Raw genomic sequence first — 18,502 nt, 5'->3', positions numbered from 1 at the left:
CTTATGTTGCCAGCTATTTAGACATTAATGGCTGTGTGTTGAGTTATTTTCAGAAGACAGTAAATCTACACTGCTATACAAGCTGTACACTGACTACTCTAAGTTATATCCAAGTTTCATGTCTATAGTGTTGTCCAATGAAAAGATATAATGAAATATTTGCAGAAATGTGAGGGGTGTACTCACTTTTGTGATACACTGTATGTGTTTTTTGACTGGTATTGGATGGGTAGGTGTGAGTGTTCGTTGTTGACTGGTATTGGATGAGTAGGTGTGTGTTTGTTGACTGGTATTGGATGAGTATGTGTGTGTTTGTTGACTGGTATTGGATGAGTATGTATGTGTTTTTTGACTGGTATTGGATGGGTAGGTGTGAGTGTTCGTTGTTGACTGGTATTGAATGGGTAGGTGTGAGTGTTCGTTGTTGACTGGAATTGAATGGGTAGGTGTGAGTGTTCGTTGTTGACTGGTATTGGATGAGTAGGTGTGAGTGTTCGTTGTTGACTGGTATTGGATGGGTAGGTGTGAGTGTTCGTTGTTGACTGGTATTGGATGAGTAGGTGTGAGTGTTCGTTGTTGACTGGTATTGGATGGGTAGGTGTGAGTGTTCGTTGTTGACTGGTATTGGATGAGTAGGTGTGAGTGTTCGTTGTTGACTGGTATTGGATGAGTAGGTGTGTCACAATGTTGTGTTGTGAATAAAGCAGTACTAATCCAGGAGCAGTTGCGCGCCCGGGGAATTGTGGGTGATCGTCGACACGAAAGGGAAAATGAAAGCTGTCAGCACGAGACAATGATGCCGCAGAAACTCAGGTATATTAGCGTGTTCATGCTTAAATGTAAATATTGATTTTAAGCGGCGTGTTTCTGAGTAAGCGAGAGTTCCGCGGTGTGTTTGTTATTATGAAAGAGCGGTTAATGTCCTTTATTGTAATGCTGGCTCGTGTCCGCGTGTAAATGTGACCGTGCTGCAGTGTCACATTACACACTGACATTACGCTGCAGTGTTAGCGGTGCTACTGTAACCCACTAGCACTGTTTACACTGTGTATCTGCCCATATATCTGCTGCTGTAGTGCAAATACAATAGGTATGTTGTATACTTCGTTTTTATATTATCTACCATTACTCTCAGCGGTCAGATTGAAGCTGCGGTTGTACTGGCGGGATTAGAAAGAAAAACCTTCTTCCAAAATTAATACCTGACCTTACAAATTCTCTTTTACTGAATGGACATGGGCATGTTTGACAACCTATTTCAAAATCATGTGCATTAATATATAGTTGTGTCTAATTTGTGTTGCTATAATTGCCTCCACTTTTTGTGGACGGTGTTTCACAAGACTTTTGAGTGTGTATGTGGACATTTGTGCCCATTCTGGTAAAAGAGAATTTGTACGGTCAGGCCTGAGTTACAATCAACGTTCTAATTCATTCCAGGCCTTTTTTTTACTGAATGGGCACAAACTGATAGACAGTTGCCCCATTGTGTGGCTATAACAGCCTCTGCTCTTTTGAGGAAGATTTTTGAGTGTGGGTGTGGTGTGGTGTGGTTTTGTACAGTTAGGCACTAAAGAAGAAGAAGAAGATATACTTTATTTGTCATATATACAGGGGTTGGACAAAATAACTGAAACACCTGGTTTTAGACCACAATAATTTATAAGTATGGTGTAGGGCCTCCTTTTGCGGCCAATACAGCGTCAATTCGTCTTGGAAATGACATACAAGTCCTGCACAGTGGTCAGAGGGATTTTAAGCCATTCTTCTTGCAGGATAGTGGCCAGGTCACTACGTGATGCTGGTGGAGGAAAAAGTTTCCTGACTCGCTTCTCCAAAACACCCCAAAGTGGCTCAATAATATTTAGATCTGGTGACTGTGCAGGCCATGGGAGATGTTCAACTTCACTTTCATGTTCATCAAACCAATCTTTCACCAGTCTTGCTGTGTGTATTGGTGCATTGTCATCCTGATACACGGCACCGCCATTGGATGCACATGGTCCTCCAGAATGGTTCGGTAGTCCTTGGCAGTGACGCGCCCATCTAGCACAAGTATTGGGCCAAGGGAATGCCATGATATGGCAGCCCAAACCATCACTGATCCACCCCCATGCTTCACTCTGGGCATGCAACAGTCTGGGTGGTACGCTTCTTTGGGGCTTCTCCACACCGTAACTCTCCCGGATGTGGGGAAAACAGTAAAGGTGGACTCATCAGAGAACAATACATGTTTCACATTGTCCACAGCCCAAGATTTGCGCTCCTTGCACCATTGAAACCGACGTTTGGCATTGGCACGAGTGACCAAAGGTTTGGCTATAGCAGCCCGACCGAGTATATTGACCCTGTGGAGCTCCCGACGGACAGTTCTGGTGGAAACAGGAGAGTTGAGGTGCACATTTAATTCTGCCGTGATTTGGGCAGCCGTGGTTTTATGTTTTTTGGATACAATCCGGGTTAGCACCCGAACATCCCTTTCAGACAGCTTCCTCTTGCGTCCACAGTTAATCCTGTTGGATGTGGTTTGTCCTTCTTGGTGGTATGCTGACATTACCCTGGATACCGTGGCTCTTGATACATCACAAAGACTTGCTGTCTTGGTCACAGATGTGCCAGCAAGACGTGCACCAACAATTTGTCCTCTTTTGAACTCTGGTATGTCACCCATAATGTTGTGTGCATTGCAATATTTTGAGCAAAACTGTGCTCTTACCCTGCTAATTGAACCTTCACACTCTGCTCTTACTGGTGCAATGTGCAATTAATGAAGACTGGCCACCAGACTGGTCCAATTTAGCCATGAAACCTACCACACTAAAATGACAGGTGTTTCAGTTATTTAGTCCAACCCCTGTATATACACAGGTGTACAGTACAATGAAATTCTTTCTTCAAATATCCCAGCTTGTTTTGGGAGCTGGGGTCTGAGTGCAGGGTCAGCCACCTTATGGCACCCCTGGAGCAGCCAGGGTTAAGCTTGCTCAAAGTGGCTGCATAGCAGAGCCTGGATTTGAACCGCCAATCTTCCCGTTGATAGCCCAAAGCTCTACCCACTAGGCTACCACTGTCCTAAAATTGGACGAAAAGGTCTGAATTGTAGTTGTTGAATCAATCGGTGTTGTAATTCATTCCAAAGGTGTTCAGCGAATTGAAGTCGGGCCACTGGAGTTCCTCTACACCAAAAACACCAAACAATGTCTTTTTGAACATCATATTGTGCAGGGCTCTAACAAAAAAGGCCTTTCACAAAGTGTTGCCCAAATTTAGAACCATTTATTTATGTATAAGTAATTTACACATAAGTAATGTTGCTAAAACATCTGAACTTAATAATTTGTAAGGGTGTATAGTGCATATAGGTTCTAAATGATATAGCCTAGTGATTTATAAACAAGTATTAACACTATATGTGCTGTAGCTGAATGGTAGCGAGGATGTTATTAGTGGAATTCACCGTTTTAGCAGCATTGTTCAGGATAAGCTACAGCTGTCTGATAAGCCTTTGGGAAGATTGTTCAATTTATCATGTCCTGTAACTTATATTTGATTTTTTTCCCCTCTTTCTTCAGGTTACTCTGAATGCTGTTTTTGAGGAGACATTAAGTCAAGAATGTGAAAGGAACTAACAAGTGTTAATACCACCAAATATCATTATTCATTTCATTGTCACATCATCCAGTATGCATTTTTTACTTTTTACCCTTTTCTCACTGTCTGGTATTTGCCTGTGCTTGGGAAGCACCAACACAACAGCTGAAAATATCCTTATAGCGACCAATGGTCTCCCTTTTCCATGGAGCAAGTTGCGCCTTCCGAATTACATCATTCCTATTCATTACCATCTGCTCATCCATCCCAACCTGACAACCCTGAGGTACAACGGTTCGGTCAAGATTGAAATTGACGTGAAGAACAACACCAACTGGGTGGTACTGCACAGCAAGAACCTGGAGATCAGTGCAGCAACTGTCCTGGACGAGAGCGAGGCTCATCTGTCCGGCAAAGTGCTTCATGTTCTGGAATATCCTCCTCATGAGCAGATTGCCATCTTCTCGCCAAAGATTCTCACCTCAGGTGAAAAGTATTATCTCTATCTGGAATTCAGTGCAGCACTGAGTGATGGCTTCTATGGATTTTACAGGAGTTCTTATAAAACCGAAGAAGGTGAAACAAGGTTTGTATGCTGTGTGGCATGCTGGCTACATATTAATAAACCATTATACATTATAGACACCCTGATAGCCAAAGAGTGTGTTTTGTCAAAACAACATTAAAACAGTGTACAGTACACTCAACAGGTTAGATGTGCACAACTAGAAATCCCAGTTCCTTATTGGCTTTTCAGTGCATTGTATAGCTGTCTGTCTCTTGTTTGCATCTGAGGTGGTTTATTCCTTGGAAGTGAATAACAATTACATTGTTTTGCATTACAGGGTCTTGGCGTCTACTCACTTTGAACCAACATCTGCACGGATGGCCTTCCCGTGTTTTGATGAGCCCATTTTCAAAGCCAACTATTCTGTTCGGATAAGAAGGGAAGCTGCACACATCACTCTGTCCAACATGCCCATAGTAAGATTTGTAGCATTAAAATTGATATAAGAGATCCAACCAGTTATTACAGTTTAAGCCATAAAATGTGTATTTTATGTTTTTTTTTTTGGCTTGTGTTTGTGGAAGATTTTCTTCTTATCCTGAAGAACAGTGTAACAGTGTTTTCTTTCTGTTTCTTGAATGTTTACATCTATGCTAATTAGTGAGAAATAGAAGCTGAATTATTTTAAATGTTTCTATTTTATTTTCATTATTCATCTTATCCTAGTCTGGGCCACGGTGGATTCGGTTCCTTCACACTGTAGGAATATCGTGTACAGCTCGGCAATCCATTTAAGGGCTTCTGTTAAGATTTAAACCTGGGGTGGGCTAGCAAAATAGTCTGTGCGCCCCTGAGCACCTTATCTTAAAATCATGATGTTCAATTTATTTGTACTCCTAGGTGCTCAGGTAGTGCAGCAGTAAAGTATGTTAGCTCACTACCACTGAGATCTAGTGTTCAAATCTCTGAGGAGCTTTCGGCTGGTTGGACATTTGCACAGGCATGACTAAGGGTACGTCATGTTCGAGGGAGGGGGATGAAACCCTTATTTAAGACTAAATATGTGCTTTCTCTCTTGCAGGAGCAGACGGTAAAATTAGATGGAGGTCTATTAGAAGATCGGTTTGAAACAAGTGTGCAGATGAGCACCTATCTTGTGGCGTTTGTTGTTGGTGATTTCAAGTCGGTTAGCAGTAAAACAGCTACAGGAATTGATGTAAGTCAGCCCGGCTCTCAGTCTGTGTATTGTGTTTATTTTTGTCATTGGTTGTCTCATTGTTTGGACGCGTTAAACATTACTAGAGCCTGTTAGGTTAAGTTAGCTTAGGTTAAGTATATATACTATGTTGCTGACCACATATCTTTTTCAGGTTTCCGTTTACGCTGTACCGCACAAGTGGCACCAAACCCACTATGCCCTTGAAGCTGCTGTAAAACTTTTGGAGTTTTATGAGATGTATTTTAATATCTACTATCCACTTCCCAAACTAGGTAATTGTTATGTAGTGTAAAAACCATATTCCAATGTTATTCTTGTAAATGTTATGCTAATGTATAATTAATGTAACATATTTATAAACAATAATTATTGTTTCATACAGTTGTTTTAATTTTCTGTTTTATTAGATCTTATAGCAATTCCAGATTTCCAGTCTGGAGCAATGGAGAACTGGGGTTTGACCACCTACAGAGAGACCTCTCTTCTCTATGACCCCAGTGTGTCCTCCACCTCAGACAAGCTTTGGGTTACCATGGTGGTAGGACATGAACTAGCCCATCAGGTTAGCACAGACCAATGTTGGTGGAATGTTCAACTCCAAAGTTGAATACTCAAAATCTTTCCAGCACCTTTTTCTCACAATTAGGACCTGATTTATCTTCTACATTTTCAAACAAAGTGTCTGTTGTATTGCTGAAGATGATTTTTTTTTTTATCATGGGTGACATCACACGGCGTATTTTTGTACAGTATCACATGCTTCATCTTGGTGAGGGTTACGGTGGGCCCCATTCAACCCTGGACAGGGTGGCAATCCATCCCAGGGCATCAGCCACCCTCCATTCTCAGACATAGCCAATCATGTCTGTGTGGTTGCCTTGCTGGCCAATAGCAACACTGTGATTAAAACCTATATCTCAGCCGTGGCGGGCAGAGGTTATTCATATGCCATTTGTAAGTTTAGTTTTATCTACAGTTAAAAGCGCCCAGAAGCTTTACATGGTAGTGGACAGTGTGCCAGTGAACAGCTGCATTGAAAATAAAAATGGGCTGCTATCCGCTGGCATAATGTCTTATAATTAGGGCCCTACTAAGCGGTGCTTAATTTCATGGAGCTAATTTTTTTTTAAGATCACAGATTTTATGGATTTTTAAAGAAAAGTGCCACATTTCATGGCAGTCATTGAATTACACTCATAAATTGAATGATATAATAAATGCAGCTACAATACACAGCACAGCCTACCTTAATAGTTGAATATACAAAAATACTCCTCCATGTTTTGACACCCATCCTTTGTAACCACAGAATTGGTTGAGAGTTTTCCAAAGTCATTTACATGAGTCGTGTTTTTAGCTGCTTTAGACTTCGACATCTTGGATATTTTGACTAACCGATTGCTAACTGAATTGCCGTAGAATTGCTAGGACCGCCTCATAGTGCAGATTTACCAGTAAACGTGAGGCACTTAAACGCTACACGAATGAAAAAATAAAAAACACTAAACACAAACTTTAAAGTTTGAACTTTACAGCAAATTGCATATTACACAGGAAAGGGCTTGTTTCACGGTTCGTGACACGATTTTTTATGGCCGTGAATTAGGTAGTTCCTTACTTATAATAAATGATAACATTTGATTTATAGCCAGGGTCAAGACCACACTACAACTACTGTTAGTTAACAAGTTAACTGTTTAGATGTTAACTTCACACATATATTACAAAAATGGTAAAATAACTGATCTAGATTTTTTCTGTATTCTAGTGGTTTGGAAACCTGGTGACTATGGAATGGTGGAATGACATTTGGCTTAATGAGGGATTTGCACGATACATGGAGTTTGTTTCTGTTGAGGCTACACATCCAGAACTAAAAGTGGTATGTTTTTATTTCACTCATCTTTTAATGTAATGCTGCATTTGAAATGCCCATTGCTTACCAGTCAGTTTTCAACTGTTGAATCTCAGGAGGACTACTTGCTAGACACCTGCTTTGCAGCGATTGGACGAGATTCCCTCAACTCCTCCAGACCAATCTCATCGTCTGCGGAGAACCCCACTCAGATCAAAGAGATGTTTGATACTGTATCTTATGATAAGGTTCATCACTGTTCTTCAACATCAACATGTTTTAGATAGGGATTTATTTATATTGGACCTGCTTCATTTGAATGTTTGTGTTTGTTACAATGTCAGGGGGCATGCATTCTGCACATGCTGAGACATTTTCTGACAGACAATGTTTTCCAGAGTGGAATAGTCAGGTACTTAAAGAAGTTTAGGTACAAGAATGCCAAAAATGAGGATCTGTGGAACAGTCTGGTTAATGTAAGTACTTCATGTTTTTAAATATTACTGAATTTAGTATGTAGATCATTTATAAAAAAAGAATGAAATTTATAATGTCTTTTATCTTGTATGGTTTTACAGACTTGTTCTGAAGAGGATTTCATATTGGGAGAACACTGCTACAGTGACAAACAGGCTACAAAAAATGCAGTAAGATTTAATTCTAATTTAATATATGTCTTATAGTCTCATATTTACATTTATGGTATTTAGCAGATACTTTTTTTATCCAAAGTGACTTACAATTGTGATATAATTTAAATACAAATACAGTTTTAGCAATTAAGAGATAAAGCCTTGATCAGGGGCCCAACAGTGGTAATTTGGTAGTGGTAAGGAATCTCTAGAACATGGGTCACGACCCTTGGATGGGTTATAAGCCAAAAGAAATGGGTCGCAGAGAAAAATAATAATTATTAAAATTAATTCAATTTAACAGGTACATAAACACAAAATTAACTTATACACAAACACCCCTGGAGGCTTTACATTACATTTGTAAACCACAGTAATCCATCCAATCCATCACAGAACTTTGGCCACACCCAGACATAGGAAATCATGTCTGTGCAGACACCTGGCTGGCCAGTAGCACTGCTGAGATTCAAACTCAGATCTCAGTGGTGGTGGGCTAGTGTAATAGACCAATGTGCCATTATAGACCAATAGACATTAAAACAAACAGATTATGAATCATGATATCTAACAGATGGATTTAGTGTATTACAGTGGAAAAGACTTCACTGGGAAAATTACTTTACTGAATCGGGGTTGTGTTCATTAGACATTACTTTAACATCCCTAGCTTAAATATGTAATGTATCATGAATAACCCAAAGCTTCAGTTTTAATAATAAGCTGATTTTTTATCTTGTAGTATCTGTTTGCTGGCGAGCATATAGATCTAAAGAAGATGATGTACACATGGACTCTACAGAAGGGCATTCCTTTGGTAACAGTAGAGCGGCAAGGAACCAAGCTTTACATAGAGCAGGAGCGTTTCATAAAGACAGTCCAGCCTGGTGATCCACTGTGGCAGTCAATGCAAGCTGGGTAGTAATAAAAATTCCTCATCTTTACACTTTCTTAGTGTTTTTACCTGAGCTTTTTAATGTAAACACCTGTCAGTTACAAGGTTCCAACCAACACGTCTGGATAAAACTGGTTTATAACAAATTGAAATATTTCACTAATATATTAAACACTTTTTGCCTTAAATACCCAGATTATTACATGTTTCACTATGTCAACTAAGCTACAAATTGTGATGGAAATGTACCTATAATTGAATCACTAGCAAACAATGATATATTTTATGTACCGTAAAGTGTTAGGTAACAGTATTTTGTCCTTGTATTTAAGTTGTTGTATAATTTTGTGCATCTTGTGCATCTGTTTCATAGCTATCTGTGGCACATTCCTCTGACCTACAAAACCAGCCACTCCAGCAATGAAGTGAGGCATATACTACAGACCAAGTCAGGTATAAACCAGCATTAAACCTTTCAGATCTGACTAATAGTTAAGTGAAAAGTCTTGTTGTTTATAGCAACATGTCCATGATCATTTCCCAGATGTGCTAATGCTGGACGAGGCTGTGGACTGGGTAAAGTTCAACACTGATATGAATGGCTACTACATTATCCACTATGATGCTGAGGGTTGGGATGCTCTGATTAACCTACTGCAAGTAAACCACACTGCTGTGAGCTTCAAGGACAGAGCCAATCTCATTCACAATGCCTTTCAGCTGGTCACGTAAGCTATCAGTGTAGCATTAAGATTCCACTGCTTGTCTTAAAACTAAATATATGTGTTATACTGGTGTGTTATATTTAAATGGTGATGCAGGGTGATATCCTTTCTTATCTGATCTCTACAGGGCAGGACGATTGACATTGGACAAGTCTTTGGATCTGATTACCTACTTGAAGTCTGAGTCCCACAATGTTCCCCTGCTTCAAGGCATTGGATATTTAGAGTCCTTTTATAAGATGATAGAGAAGAGGAATATAGCAGACGTCACTACAAATCTTAAGGTTTTTTTTAATCAGATTGATCTTTGGTTACCTCTTGGTTAGTACCACCACTAATGTGGCATTTATAAACAGGTGGGCCACTGATTATAACCCCAATGCATTTTGGTCATGTGCTGATTAAGATATACTTTACTTTATTTGTCATATATACATATACAGGTGTACAGTACAATGAAATTCTTTCTTCGCATATCCCAGCTTGTTTGGGAGCTGGGGTCAGAGCGCAGGGTCAGCCATTGTACGGCGCCCCTGGAGCAGACAGGGTTAAGGGCCTTGCTCAAGGACCCAACAGTGGTTGCATAGCAAAGCCTGGATTTGAACCGCCAATCTTCCGGTTGATAGCCCAAAGCTCTAGCCACTAGGCTTTGATTGATTGATTGATTGAGTACTTTATTAATCCCCGAAGGGAAATTATGGGCTACCACTGTCCCTGAATTATTAACATAATTCTGTTAAAAGAGAATCTTATCTAATGTGCCAGCCATCTTAGGAGACATTTCCGGGACGTTGGAGAAAACTGAATTAGCTATCCCTCGTTTTTCTTAATCTCCTTTAAAGAGTTGCAGACTATCACAAGCCCCCTCCAACACGCATGCAGTGGGTGGCTGTATCTTTTCATAGGCCGGAGGTGTAAGGGTCTCACAGAATGCTGTATCGTGTATGGAGACCCATGCTATGCTTTATCATGATCATCCACTCCTTGTGTAGGTGCCTTGACCAGTTAGTAGAGGTTGCATTTGTAGCATCAATGAGGAACCCCTTTTGACCATCTGTCCTCAGGCTCAATTGAATGTGTCTGTTTGATGCCTAAAGTCTTGACATTTCAGCTATGGTGGGCTAGTGCATTAAAACTTTGCACCACCCCAGCGCCTTGTTTTATGTGATCAGGAACTTAGGTCCAGCTTCAAGGGGGGTGTCCAGATACATTTGGCCATATAGTTTGCTTGTACATATACTTTTAGGTAGGATTCTACATGCCGTACAATTTCATACATATGACCTCTGGTGTGGGTGTGTTTGCTTTTGTCTTGCAGACCTACATCCTGCAGTATTTTAAAAACGTGATAGATCAACAGACATGGAGTGACGAGGGTACAGTCTCAGACCGGAGGCTGCGTTCAGAGCTTCTAGCCCTGGCGTGTGATCTTAGCTACCCTCCCTGTGTGGAAAAGGCAAGAGAGTTCTACCAAACCTGGGTGAAGTCCAACAGCACCATCAGGTTATTATTATACAGCATAATAGTCTTATTTTTCTGTTGTCTATTTAAAATATAACATGTCCTGACCTGTATGTAATTGTATACTAACTCCATAGCTTACCCACTGACGTAGCTGATACAATCTACACAGTTGGAGCTCAGGATGATGGCGGCTGGCACTACCTGCTAAGAAAATATGAGGTGTCCATAAGTGCAGCAGAAAAATCCAAACTTCTTTTAGCTCTGACCAGCAACAGTGATTCCAATAAGCTTCTAAGGTATTTTAGTATTTGCACAATTACACTTTAGTGTATAGCACAGGCTTATTGTCAGCATTTTGGTCACCAAAGGATTCTGATATCTAAAAAAAAGCAGACATCAGTGCTCAACCTGTCAACTTTTTTATTTATTTATTTATTTTAATCAGAATGCTTTGGTAGCTGCTATCATACTTACATCATTTCTATTTATCAGTGTTTCAAATTTCCCAAATGACAACAAAATGTATTAAATTGTGTAAAATTCCAGGTTGTTGGAACTTGGAATGGAGGGGTCAGTGATAAAAACCCAAGACTTATCTACAACTATATACCTTGTGGCCAGAAATCCAGCTGGTCATTTCTTAGCATGGAATTTTTTTAAGAAGAACTGGAATACGCTTGTGGAGAAGTATGTACAATTTGATTAAAACTATTCAAATCATTTTCTGGAAATAAATGAAAATATTAATTGATAATGTTATTGTTTCATGAATGTAAAAGCCATATTTTACTTACTTTTTTGGCAGATTTCAGCTGGGATCATTCTCTATCAGAAATATTATCATAGGCACAACAAGACAATTTTCATCTAAAGAGGAGCTAGCTGATGTAAGTTTGATTTATTTTAAAGACTCACCAAGGTGCCCATCATGCACCATCAAGGATGCTTTAATTAGCACCAGTTTGCCAGAACTTAGGGGCCACAGCATTAAAAGATCTGCCTCCCATTGAGTAGAGCCTAGTATAAGAAATAGTAAGAAACCTGCCACCAGAGGAACTAAGTGTGTGAGGAGGTATGTAGGCATGCATGAGGTACCGGAGATATGCCAGGACAAAACCATGCTTGGTAATAAAGTTAATGATTTGTCCTGATCAGGTTAACAGGTTTAGAAAGTTTCTTAGGACCTACTTACACTGGATGCAAGGCAGGAATACACCCTAGTACAGGTTGACAATGTGTCGCAGGGTACCACAGAGTTTAGAGTAGCTTTATTAAAAAGAGGAAAGAAAATGTAAGTACTCACAGGAAACACACAGACATACCATGCTGTCAAGTATTAAGCTGATGTTAGTTCTTTACAATCTGTTTGGTATGTAGTATGATTAACATGATTCTTTTGGACTGTTGAACAACATTTTAATGAAAGCTAAAACTTGGATTGTATTTGCAGATTAAGGATTTCTTTGATTCTATTCGAGAACAATCGTCTCAGTTGCGTGTCACTCAGTTGGCTGTTGAGAATGTAGAGAAGAACATCCTGTGGTTGGAGAGAAACTTAGAAACTATGAGGACCTGGCTTCAGAAGAGACTGAACTTGTAAATGGAATTTGCAGGCCACAATACTTGTCCTTAACATTTTACATCCTATATTAAATGCAGATGTGTTTTTAGCTTTACAAATTAAGCAATACAGTTTCATTTGTTCATTAGCAAAGAATTAGTTTTCATATCTGAATTCAGCACCTAGGATAAACATATTGATTAGAATGTTTTGTGAATTATACTAAGCATGGTTTGAGGTTTTGGGGTAATGAGTGTAAGACATTTTTATCAGGTTTTCTAAAGAGGAATTGTACATTATTTTGTTAAAGAAATATTTTGATAATGTAATAAAATGTACACAATTGGATTTTTTTGCTTTTTGAATGGCTCTTTGAATCTAGCTTGCTCATATAGGCATACTTACATAAAATAATAAGGGACGTGATTCATGTTTGTATAATAGAGAAATCTTTAACCTTATCCAGATTGAAATATAATTTATTCTGAGAAATTAGAAAGTTGTGTAAACAACATGAGTTGATTTTTCTGTTGGTTAGCACGTATTTATATATTAAACAACACAGGAACACTTAGAAGTAACTGTAAGTGAAATGCAGTACAATCTAGACAAGTCTCTAAAAACAAAAAAAGCATTTAATATTTTATAGATAACTGCCCTTACACACCACTGTACAAAATCCAGAACATTCCCAGAAGTGTGGATGATATTAAAGCTACAAAGAAAGAGGGAGCAATTCAATTTAAATGGCCATGGTTTTGAAATGGGATATCCAACAAGCTCATGGCCAGGTGTCCCAATACTTCTGTCCACATAGTGTACATTATACGTCATTATAATCATCTGTATAGTTCCTTTATTTCTTTATTTATCTTTAGTTTAAGATTCATCCTGATCAGGTTTATAAAAGTTTCTTATAACCAACTCGGTGTATTGCAGGGTACTACACCATTTAGACTAGTACAACACCCAGACTATGTGCTGTATCACTTACCATACCGTTGTATAGAGATTATATTGAAATACTGTATAGTTGAGCATTTCCATGTCAGACAGGAATGTCTGTCAGTAATTGTATATTAAAGTGCAAACAGCAGCATGTAGGCATACATTGTTTTGCTCTGGATAAGGAATCATGTGATAGACTACAAGACTAGTGTGAAAGCTGCAGTGAATAATTGCATGAGTTACTGATACAGTGGCTGTTCTAAACCAATTGTTAGCATGTGATCACATAAACTGCTACACACTGACACTGGCTGTTTGCTGCTGGTTTTGTCCAGTCCACTACTAGGTCAGTTTGCTGTGGTCTAAGTGTGCTGCTCTATGAAATCAATCTGCTTCATAAACCAGCTGGAATATGGATCCACAGGTATGTTTTAAATTTGTTGTGTTATTATAATTTATGCTAAAACACAAGTTCATCATCAGTTTTTCTCATTTTATAGTTAGAAAAGCTATAATTGGATACATGCAGCACATAACATGCATAAAATCATTCTCTCTGAATGTAGAATCAAAACATTTGGAAGATTTTCCCACAAGTATCTAAAGATATATGTAAAAAGAAGTAAAAATAGAAATAGCCTTAAAATTTACAGATGCAAAAAAAGAGGGACCACAAATGGCAGAACATTACGTTTTTAATCATCTGTAAATTAGCAGAACTTAAACAAGTACACTCCCAGGACCTAAGCATAAAGGAAGAGGTGTCATGGTGTGTGGAGCATTTATAGCTGCTGGTACTGGTGAGCTGTTTAAACGTTGGTATTGAAATCGGATGGATACTAGTGTGATGGTATCGATACTTTAGTTTTACTTTTTCTTCAGACAGTAGCAGCTCCTCTCACATCATACATGCACACCTTGCTTCTCCCCTCCTGCTTTGCTGTGTTTTGTTGTGGTACCACGTTGTTATGTAGTTAAAATGCTAACAGACATCAGTAAATTGGTAGGCTTTGGAAGATTGTAAGTTTTTATTTGCACATACAGATTTGCACATACAGAAATAGGGGGACAATTTTATGGAAATAATAGTGTAAACTATACGTACGTAAAGTACGTACGCACCTTACGGACTTTACGCACTCTACGTAAATGAATCGGCGCATGCGTAGTGACGCTCTTTCTTTCGTGTGTTTGCGTTTTGGTGAATGAGAGCTCCTTTTTTTGACTTTGTGCTTACACATGTAAAGAATAACATCTATTTCTACTTTAAATTAACAAGGACACATGTATTCGGTCACTATTAAAAAATTATTACAAGTACGTGATATGAGTTAGGTGCTTGGTGGTGATAAGCTATGATGGTAACGTTGTGAGAAAGTAAAGCATCCAGAAACAAGAAATCGGACCGCTGTAAACTGAATTTATCTACAACCCTACTGAGAGCAACTTACAAAAATGTATGTATTTCAATAATAATATGATGAGTTATAAATACAGTGTTTATAGAAACAGATATCACAGCAATTAGCTTAGCAGCTAACACTAGCGACTAAGCTAACAGGTACTCGTGTTGACCTTGTGTATTAACTCACGGCTGTGATGTATTTCGTATAGTTAGTGTACTGTACACAGTGCACAAGTCTTTACTGTATATCTTTCATAATAATAATAGTTATGGTGTATGAGTTATTTGGGGTTTAATCAGTATCTCAGCCGTGAACTAGTTGGCTAGGCTAGATGTTGACATCACATGTCTATTTTAACCTTATTGCTAGGGTTGGGTGGATCGATCCAAATATCGATAGTACCGATACTTCAGTTTTACTTTTTCTCCGCTACAGTCCCGTTTAATCAGAAAGTAGAAACCATGTTAGTACAGACAGTAGAAGCTCCCCTCACATTTTACATGCACACTCGCTCCTCCCGTCATGCACTGCTGTGTTTTGTTGTGGTACTGTCACGTGACTGAGAGACCGAACACATGTAGCAGAGTTCAGAGGAGCTGTTGTGGGGATGATTTACGGGAGTAAATGAAAAAATGAAATAAAAAGAATTTAAAGTTTAAAACATTTGTTCTCCAGTAATACTTTTGTTTACTTTATTTTTTGTAAGCCTCAGAAGTGCAGTGCAAATTTTGTTTTGTTATTTTATTATTGTATATGGATGTATGAAAATCCTCTAACTGAAAATGAACTTAAGTTAATTAAATTAATTAATTTAATAATTCTGTGTCATTTGTTTATTTTACCAAAAGCCAGAGAAGTGGAACTTCGGTCGATAATAAATGCACATGTTTATCATCCATGTAGGAGTATTTTAGCACCGCACTCTCAACTGCTTCTATCAAAAGAAGAAAACAGCCATATTGTGTTCAGTGTGTGATTTATATACATCATATTTTAAGTAGTAAAAACACGTTCAGCTCGTATAAAACCTCCCGGTTTCTTGTGTTTCCTTCACTGTTCGGTTTAACAGTAAATCGCTGCTTTTCTCCTCTCGTAAATCACTCGATCTGCCTCAGTGCTCAAAACACAACATGGAAACGTGTTGAATTGTATTTTCTTTAGTGTTTGAGCTCCTGTACAGACGCTGTTGAGGTGCAGCCACATTGTTTAATGTTTATTTACTCATCTTTATATAGATATCTTTAAATCTCCCCGGAAGACGAGCTAACCCGAGCTGGACAAACTGGTTACCTCAGCAAAGATCCACATGATGGCGCAGAAAGACCACAAAAACAGTTTGTGTCTGAAAACAGTTAATTTATTATAAAAACTGTCATAAATAACGAGTACAAATTATTATTTTCATATATGGAACTGTAATCAATTTAAATGTTTATTTAAATGTAAATAAGTAATATTATAATACGCATTAAAATGAATAATGTGTCGGTTTAGTGATTCAATAGTTCATTACTAGATGCTGGCAGGGCTTTGTCAGTCACGTGTTTAGCGAGGTGACGTCACCGACGCGCCACAGAATGTCGGCGATACAGCGGAAGTAGCAGCAAAGACACCTGCGTTAGTTTTTTATTCTTTTGAAGCAGTAAAAGCTGGAGAAACAGAAGCGAAATGAGAGGAAACCAACCCGAGGCAAACTCAGCTAGGATGCCAAGAATCGTTGTTTGGATAAATGATCATCTGTTAACAGCATTGATAAGCTAAACTGTTTGCTAGCGGGTGTAACAGCGACCATGTTGCGTTTGTAGCGGTAAATGTTTGTATTGTTCATGCTGCTTATTTTGCACAAAGAGTGTTAAGTTTTTGTCTGTCTATTTACAAGTACAAATAAAGTACATATATTTGAAATTTTACATAACTGTACTTGATTACTGTTTTGATTTGCACACACGCTTAAAAACAATGCTTCTTTAGTCGAGACAATGGTTCACTTTTATACTTAAAGGCTTGTTTGTGTTATGAAATTTAGGCCTAATTATAATCAGAAAAACAAATTAAGCAAACCACATTTAATGTTAGTCCATGTTTTTTGTGTCCCTGATGCCACTTAAAGCTAGCAGAAGCATAGATCAATCTCCTTGCTGAAACTTGGATCTAATTAATATTTTTTCGTTCTTCTTTTATTTCTGACAGAACATTGTGATCTTTTTTAAATACTTTTCTTTGCACATACAGAAATAGGGGCAATTTTATGGAAATTGTAGTTTAAGTTATACATAGGTAAAGTACAAACGCACCTTATGTACTTTGCGCAACTTTACGCAAATTCATGAAACGACCCTTATACGTAGGTCTGTTTCGTGAATCGGAGCATGCGTAGTGAGGCTCCCGTTCCGTCTGCGCATGCGTAGTGAGACTCATTCCGTGTTTGTGTTTTGGTGAATAAGTGCTCTTTTCTTTCGACTTTGTGCTTACAAATGTTAACAGAATAGCTTCTAATTTTTATTTGAAATTAACAAGGACAAATGTATTCAGTCACTACTAAAAATTTACATATTTATTTACCCAGCAAACACAATTTCAAGTTAGCCCATTGGAGGAAAATTACACCATAATGGTAACGTGAGAAAGCAACGCATCCAGAAACAAGAAATCTGACAAAAATGAATGTATTACAATATTAATATAATAAAGTTATAAATACAGAGTGCTTATCGAAACAAAAATCACTGCAATTAGCTTAGCAGCTAACACTAGCGACTACGCTAACAAGTACCGGTGTTAATCGATTCGTGAATATTAACTCACAGCTGTAATGTCTTTCGTTTAGTTAGTGTGTGCTGCACACGATGCACAAGTCTTTAGTGTATATAGTTTATAATAATAATAATTATGGTGTTTGAGTTATTTGTGTTTTAGTATCTCAGCTGTGAACTAGTTGGCTAGGCTAGATATTGACACACACGGCTATTCTAACCTTATTAGTAGAGGTGGGCTGATCGATCCAAATATCGATAGTATCTAAACTTCAGTTTTACTTTTTCTCCGCTACATTCGGTACGTTTCTCCCGTTTTATCAGAAAGCAGAAACCATGTTTGAACAGTCTCCTCTCCTCTCACACCTCACTCCTCCTGCTCTGCTGGGTTTTGTTGTGGTACTGTCACGTGACTAAGGGCACTGAGAGACCAAACACAAGTAGCAGTGAGAGAGAGAGAGAGAGAGAGAGAGAGAGAGAGAATGGGACTAAGAGAGAGGAGCTGTGAGGGGATATTTTTAGAAAAGTTCAATGAAAGGGATAAATTATGTTTTGTTATTATATAATTGGTTCTGAACAAAAACCTCAGACTTAGTTCATTTAGTAACACACTGCTCTCCCCTACATGAAAGTAAACAAACTGCTTTTATAAGTAAAACGTATCAGTACTGGTATCGGCGGTACTGGCCCTGTATTTACTGGGTATCGGATCCATAACAAATTTTGCAGTATCGCACACCACTAGCGTTAACCTGCAGGCACAAAGCATTCAAAACTTGTATGCCTGCATTCCAGAATAAAAACAAGCAGTTTCGGAGATCAAGAGTGACCCCACTTCTTGTTACCTACCTAATATTATCTGTGCCAAGCGCCTTTACTGATTTGAAATACACGTCTGTTTGTTGCATTATTTGAACGGTAAAATTAATGTTACAGTGCTGAGCA

General features: G+C 38.5%; 1 protein-coding gene across 1 annotated transcript; it reads left to right on the top strand.

Annotated features, from left to right (window-relative positions):
- Nucleotides 1-669: 669 nt before the first annotated feature.
- erap2 (endoplasmic reticulum aminopeptidase 2) lies at nt 670-12,798 on the top strand. Its single transcript, XM_063017452.1, has 19 exons — nt 670-813; nt 3,573-4,177; nt 4,437-4,575; nt 5,181-5,315; nt 5,470-5,590; nt 5,726-5,880; nt 7,087-7,200; nt 7,290-7,421; nt 7,518-7,649; nt 7,752-7,820; nt 8,548-8,723; nt 9,074-9,153; nt 9,245-9,428; nt 9,553-9,709; nt 10,744-10,928; nt 11,024-11,185; nt 11,436-11,576; nt 11,695-11,776; nt 12,340-12,798. The coding sequence occupies exons 2-19, from the start codon at nt 3,684-3,686 to the stop codon at nt 12,487-12,489; spliced, it is 2,808 nt and encodes a 935-aa protein (XP_062873522.1). The 5' UTR covers nt 670-813; nt 3,573-3,683; the 3' UTR covers nt 12,490-12,798.
- The last annotated feature ends 5,704 nt before the right edge of the window (nt 12,799-18,502 follow it).

The sequence above is a fragment of the Trichomycterus rosablanca genome, chromosome 21, assembly GCF_030014385.1.
Source record: "Trichomycterus rosablanca isolate fTriRos1 chromosome 21, fTriRos1.hap1, whole genome shotgun sequence".
In the NCBI taxonomy this organism is placed as follows: domain Eukaryota; kingdom Metazoa; phylum Chordata; class Actinopteri; order Siluriformes; family Trichomycteridae; genus Trichomycterus; species Trichomycterus rosablanca.
The sequence above is the reverse complement of the archived record's forward strand: the minus strand, read 5'-3'. Positions and strand labels throughout refer to the sequence as shown.